At 40.2% G+C, this 7,183-nt stretch overlaps 1 protein-coding gene across 1 annotated transcript; it reads left to right on the top strand.

Moving 5' to 3' along the window:
• Positions 1-297: 297 nt before the first annotated feature.
• Positions 298-5,802, top strand: LOC129424757 (polyserase-2). Its single transcript, XM_073857109.1, has 10 exons — positions 298-435; positions 563-583; positions 667-829; positions 910-1,178; positions 1,264-1,406; positions 1,498-1,768; positions 2,008-2,179; positions 2,265-2,521; positions 4,564-4,661; positions 4,836-5,802. Exons 1-10 carry the CDS (start codon positions 381-383, stop codon positions 5,217-5,219), a joined length of 1,833 nt encoding a protein of 610 aa, XP_073713210.1. The 5' UTR covers positions 298-380; the 3' UTR covers positions 5,220-5,802.
• Positions 5,803-7,183: the final 1,381 nt, after the last annotated feature.

Raw genomic sequence — 7,183 nt, 5'->3', positions numbered from 1 at the left:
CCTTAAAGGCAATTGATTAGTTAATAATACATTTCGCTTCAGTCCAAAGTCTTTTCTTTTTTCTAAAGTGCAATGGCTGGCATTGCTTGGGTCATGCTCTACCAGTCAAGCCTACAGGAAGGAAACAACACTCAATTAACACATGACTGAGAGTCACCAGAATGTGCCTTATCACAGTTCCTGAATTCCTGTTTATTTTTCCAAAATTATTTATATCTACAAACAGGTTTTTCAGTAAATAACACTTACGAAGACTGAAATGGATTACAAGCAGAAGGTGTGTCTTAGTTAAATCTCATAAGCATGCATGAGCCTATGAAAGGAGTGTGGTTAACAGGGACATGTAAAAGTTGAAGCCAGTCTTACTGTTGTCAGAGACGATGAGGATGTTTCATGTACTGAGTGCCGTGTTCACTGTCATTCTCCTAGTGAGAGGTAAGCCTCATATGAAAAAAGTAATCAGTACCTTTAATAGTTAATTTACGCTGAAGCATTCATGGTGATTTTGTTTTATAATTGCATATATTTTGGAATGAATACTAACTGCACTTTTTTACTCTAGGTTGTGATGCACAACTTTCAGGTAGTAATAATTTTTCCATCTAAAATAATACTTTTGCTATCGGTATATATCTAAAGCGTAATTTTATTTTGTGTCATTGTCAGTATGTGGCAGGCCTACATTATCCACTAAAATAGTAGGAGGACAGAGTGCTAATCCTGGTGCTTGGCCGTGGCAGGTCAGTCTTCAATCGAACTCTCATCATTTCTGTGGTGGATCACTCATCAACAACGAATGGGTCCTGACAGCGGCTCACTGCTTTCCCAGGTAACCACATAACTATCAGCAAATTACTAATAAATATGCATTTTACTCTTCATTTACTCTCATTTGTTCTTCAATTACAGTACTTCAACTGCATCCCTGACTGTGCTCCTGGGCCTACAGATACAGTCAGGATCAAATCCAAATTCAACCATCCGTACGGTCTCTAAAATCATAAAGCATCCAAACTACAACAGCAACACTAATGACAATGACATCACTCTTCTGCATCTGTCTTCACCTGTAAATTTTACTGACTATATAAAACCAGTCTGTCTGGCCGCAGAAGGCAGCATGTTCTACAATGGCACATCAAGCTGGGTCACCGGATGGGGAAATATTGGCTATGGTGGTAAGAATTTAATAAAATTTATGAATCGACTTCAGGTTATTTTGCAGTACCTGGCACACGTTTGATTATTCAATGTGTTTCTTAGTTAGTCTGCCTTCCCCACAAACTCTTCAGGAAGTAAATGTGCCTGTCATTGGAAACAAAAAGTGCAACTGCGCTTATAACAATGAAATCACAAACAACATGATGTGTGCTGGACTAGAACAAGGGGGTAAAGACTCCTGCCAGGTAATTGGAAAACTAGCAGGTTAAATGAGTTGTACCTGTCAATCATTTTTACATTGTTAGTAATGATCTTAACCTGTCCTTTGTAATACAGGGTGACTCGGGTGGACCAATGGTAAGCAAACAGGACTCAGTCTGGATCCAGTCTGGGATTGTGAGCTTTGGACAAAAGTGTGCTTTAGCTAACTTTCCTGGTGTGTATACCCGAGTTTCTCAGTACCAGAGTTGGATCAACCAGTCTATCACTACCAACCAGCCAGGTTTCATTACGTTCACCTCCAATGGTACTGACGGTGACCTAAGCGTGAGCTGTACCAGTGTACCTGCCATTACATCAACTGCTGCAACTGTTACGACCCCTGCACGTAAGACTTTAGGTTACTTTAATAATGAACCGATGTGACCATTATTGACACATCCAAAGCAACTTATAATGCCTTCAAGCTAAATATTTTTTAACTATATGCATTCCCTAGGGTTTGATCTCATGACCTTAGCATTGATAAGAAACACATTGAGTAATATATACCACACCCATACAAAAAGAAACGCAGAAGAAACACCAACTTTTGGTAATTAACTCTTTGTATTGACTTTTTTTTAGCTGTGGTGTGTGGACAGGCCAAACTGAACACCCTTGATGGAGGAGGTACCTCGCTCGCATCTTCTGGTGCATGGCCTTGGATGGCCAGTCTACAATTTAACGGCAGTCACGTGTGCGGAGGAACGATGGTTGCCAAGCGGTTTGTCATGACCACTGCCAGTTGTTTTTCCAGGTAATGCTATTTCAATGCCATTTTTTTTGTTACTGGAATCAAACCAGATTGGCTGGATTCATTAGAAACATCTTTTCTTACTCAGATCAACAAATGCATCCCAGTGGACTGTGATCCTGGGCCGTTTGAATCAGAACAGTTTCAACCCCAATGAGGTCTCCGTACAAGTCGCCAACATCACCATCAGCAATTTGACAGGTGACAACATTGCTGTCGTGCAGCTGGCCAGCGCACCACGACTCTCAGATTTCATTCAACCGATATGTGTGGATCTGGGAGGTACTACCTTCAACGTTAATGCTACATGCTGGACGGCAGGCTGGGGTTCAGGATCAGGAGGAGGTTAGTATTTCATGTTTGACATATGATGTCCAAAAAGATATGAGAGGATGTTTAACTGTATAAGGCCAATGTTGTTCCGACTAAGGTGCTATAAACGCCATAAAGAAGATTGCAGTAGATTTGAGTGGCTTATATTTAAATGAAAACTTTACCCGTTGAAACATTAATCTCCGCTTAATCTCCTTCCGTTTCAATGTGTATATATATATATACCTCCCAAGGGTTTTTTCCTCCTATGACTTTTTTTACTTCCCCGGCTAAAATTCCGGGGTTTTTTTCTCCTAGGGGGTTTTTCAACCCGGGGAGGCAGCCTTTTTGGGCTTAACTTCTATACGTTACATTAGTAATACGTTTGCTTATAATGTTGATTTATAGCCGTAGCAAATTTAACTGCTTGTGCTATCGTTTATTATGTTGTGCTATCTGTCGATTTTCTGTGCTTTTCACTGCATCTATTATGTAAAGCTGCTTTGATACAATTACCAAATTGTGAAAAGCGCTATATAAATAAAATTGAATTGAATTGAATTGAATTAAAGGCGGAGTCCACGATGTTTGAAAGCCAATGTTGATATTTGAAATCACCTAAACAAACACGCCCTTACCCCAATAGATACTGGACCTTCTGTTGATAGACCCGCCCCACACATACGCAACCGGCAAGGATGTCGGTTAGTAGACACGCTCCTTACTGCTGATTGGCTATGAGTGTGTTTTGGTAGTCGGCCTGTCTCCTTTTCCAAAGCGTTTTTCAAACATCGTGGACTCCGCCTTTAATCTTTATTGAAAGTGGGTCATATTTGTAGTCGAAATGTAAAATAAATTTAGAATTTGGTCCTTTTTGACCGAGAAAAGACAGAATGTGACTTTAGGGCGCATTTGTATGGAAAACTACAACTCCCACAATGCACCACAATGCACAGCTCTGCAAGCCACTCCCACTAATCCAAAACACCGCTTAGCTGTATGCTATTGTGTACACATGCCACGTTAGTATAAGAAAGAAAATCGTAAAACTCACTTTATAGTCAGACGTCCATTTATCCCTGCAGGCTTTGGCTGTCACTTCCAGTTTAGGATTCTTAAATGTATCCAGGACGCCGCTGTCCATATACGGTACAAAGCTTTGGTGGTTCACCACACAAACAAATTGTGTTGCAGGTGCAGATTTCACTCAGTTTCTTATTTATTTTGAGAGTGCTTGGCCAAACGTGTGAATAATTCCAAAGAAGAAAATTCCGCACACAAACGCGTCCACCGCACAATATGTTTACTTCACAGACACGTCTGTGAAACGAACACGCCATACAACAAACACGCCCGTAAGCAAAGTACCTCTCTCCCCCGGGACAATTCACCACACAAACGTCCATATCCTGATCTGATGTAGAAATTTCGTACAGAAGGCGCACAGCGAGAGTACAGGCACTACTAGTCCATCGAAGCTCGAGCCAGTCCAGGCTCCTCTACGAAGCCGAGGCAGAGGCTGCAGCGGGCTTCTTGCCGCAGCTTCCTCCTGTTCCTCCATCTGCCTCAGCTATTCGCTGTATTGTGCTCATAAAGGTGCCACGAACAGCAGATTAGACCATCATACTTGCAAAATCACCCTCTTCCATATCATATCGATTACCTTCCGCTATTATTGTAACATGAAGTCTGGCTTGCTCCACAACGTCGTTTAGCTTAGTTTCCAAAAAGATTGTAGGGTATTGTTTTTTTTCCGCGTATGTTTGTGTATTTTCACATTTCACAACAAGTTCCACCCACTGATCTGTAAAAGGTCTGTTGCGTGAATGCCCCCCCCCCCAGAAAAACTATCAATGAGTGTTTGTAGTTTTACACCCTCGACAAAGATACAGCAGTTCCTTCTTTCAATAATGCAAAATGAGGATTTTTAATGCAAACGGGTGAATGTCCCTTTAAGTTTAGCTTATATTTAACTACATAGCTGCCACATAGTGAAAAATATTAAGGATAACGTCTTCAAGTTATCATCTTTATCGTCCTTAAATATGTGTTTTCATTGTATTTGTTTTTTACAGCTACTCAAACCCTTCAACAAATCCAAACCACTGTTGTCAATTGTGGGGACTCATCTTCCAACAGCAGTATTTGTACAACTGCCATGAACTTACAGGAGGCAAGTTTATTCTGAATGAATAGAAACAGCTCAAATCACTTTTGAAAAAAAAGAGGATTTATATATATATATATATATATATATATATATATATATATATATATATATATATATATATATATATATATATACATTACAGTCAATAACATTGAAATCTCTTTATGTGTTCCTCAGGGTTATCAGGGTGGTCCTCTGATGTGTAAGCAAGGTCTGTCATGGATCCAGGCTGCTGTTGTGACGATACAAAACAACAGCACTAACACAAGTGTCAGTAACTCCACAGTAGCAAGCCGGTCTGTTCGCACCCAAGATATCCAGAGCTTCACTAAAACCTCACGCTTTTCATCATTCCTGACGTCTGTGGTGGGTTCTTTCCCCGATAAACAAACAAACAGCACAAACACAACTGTAGGAACCACAAACGCAACTGTAGGGAGCACAAACGCAACTGTAGGAAGCACACCAAGTTCCTCCACCAGCGTGTCTCCCTTTTCTTTATGTTTTACAACTGCACTCCTGTTTTCACTTACAGCGCTCCAGATCTTTCATTGTGACTGAGATCAGTGAAGTCTGAGTAGAAACATTTTGATAAACCTTGAATGTGACTGTAAAATGTGACTAAGGAGAATAATGCAGGTTTTCATTCGATTCATCTGACTGATTATAGGCTGTTAATGCTTTAATCAAAAGGCTTTTGGTAGCCCATATTTCTTTTTACTTGACTTATGAGAAATATTCTTGTACAGAAATCAGTTGTTATATCTTACTGGCTGTACGTTCAGAATGACTGCTTAAGTTTAAACTGTAACCCGGGTGTTTGTCTTACTGTCTATGCATACACATTGCATTGTACTGTACAATTTGCTTTGTAGCATTTCTAACCAAATTTGCATTTTATGGTACTGTCCCAGTTTGAAGTGTTAAAAGTTCTAATTGTTAAAATACTGCTACTGTATCATATTTAACTCATTACCTCGAGCTGGACCACACTTGGGACATTGCTGTAAGTTTATAATGATCTAAATTAGAGAGAACTTCAGAAAATATTCTATGAAAAGTTTTGCTATGATTTCCTATGAGTGAACTCTTTTTACTAAACTTTTCTAAATAAACATTTTTTTTACTTTGAAATGAAAATAAACCAGTGTTGTAGTCGAGACCAGCTGATTCAAGTCCGAGACCAGGGTTGGTCGAGTCCGAGGCAAGTTCGTGTCCAGACAGGTTTGAGTCCTAAACAAGACCTACACTCCCTGACAAAAGTCTTGTCGTTATCTATTTTGTGGAAACACCTGCTATTAACCTGACTTTTAATTAATCAATTGTTGTTAGAAATAGCTCATATGAAAAGCTAAAACCCTCCCAAATGATGTTTAATGCACTGAAATGAATTAGTTTACCTCAAATATTTTTTATCATTTAATCAAGACAGAATGGCAAATTTTGGCAAGACAAAAGTTTTGTCACCTATACAGAAATTGAAAAATTTTACTTCAAATACAAAAATATGTCAGCAAATTAAGTAGTGGTGCGGTGAGATTCAAATTTAATATCTTGTATGAATTCCATGAGCTTGAAGGACTGCATCCATGCGGTTTGGCAAGGATTCATACAATGTGTTGAAGAAGTCATCAGGAATAGCAAAGAAAGCAGTCTTGCATGCCTCACAGAGTTCATCAATATTCTTCGGTTTTGTCTTCCCTGCTTCCTCTTTCATCCTACCCCACATATGCTCAATGATGTTCATGTCTGGTGACTGGGCTGGCCAATCCTGGAGCATCTTGATCTTCTTTGCCTTGAGGAACTTTGTGGAGATGGAAGTATGTGATGGAGCACCATCCAGCTGCAGAATTTGGCCTCTTTTATGGTTGAGAGGCAGCTAAGATTTCTTGGTATTTTAGACTATTGATGTTGCCTTCCACCCTGCAGATTTCTCACACACCCCCATACTGAATGTAACCAGACCATGATTTTTCCGCCACCAAACTTCACTGTTTTCTGGGTGAATCTCGGACCCATGCGGGCTCCAGTAGGTCTCCTGCAATATTTGAGGTGAATGGGGTGTAATTCAACAAAAGATTCATCTGAAAAATCAACCTTCTGCTTTTCCAGCATCCATCCTTTTAAAAGGCTGTGGGCCCTGCCAAATGCCACACGTTCTTTTGTTTAGTGCTGGCTTCTGGGCACTGACTCAACCATGGAGGCCATTTTCAGACAAAATTTGACAAACTGTTCTGGTTGACAAAGGAAATGCAGGTGACCAGGTCTCGTGGAGCTCTGCTGCAGTGGAAAATGGGCTGACCTTGGATTTTCGAGCCAACAAACGGTCCTCTAGAGCAGTTATCTTGCGGGGTCTGCCTGACCTGGGCTTGCCAAAAACGTATCCAGTCTCTTCAAATCTTTTTTCTTCCTCTGTACTTGATGCTGAGACACATTGAAGGTGTCTGCCACATCAGCAGTGGATCTGGTCTTCAGCCTCTTGATAATCAAAACTTTAGTCTCAGGGTGAATCTCAGGGCATATTT

Source organism: Misgurnus anguillicaudatus, chromosome 19, assembly GCF_027580225.2.
Source record: "Misgurnus anguillicaudatus chromosome 19, ASM2758022v2, whole genome shotgun sequence".
Taxonomy (NCBI): domain Eukaryota; kingdom Metazoa; phylum Chordata; class Actinopteri; order Cypriniformes; family Cobitidae; genus Misgurnus; species Misgurnus anguillicaudatus.
The sequence above is the reverse complement of the archived record's forward strand: the minus strand, read 5'-3'. Positions and strand labels throughout refer to the sequence as shown.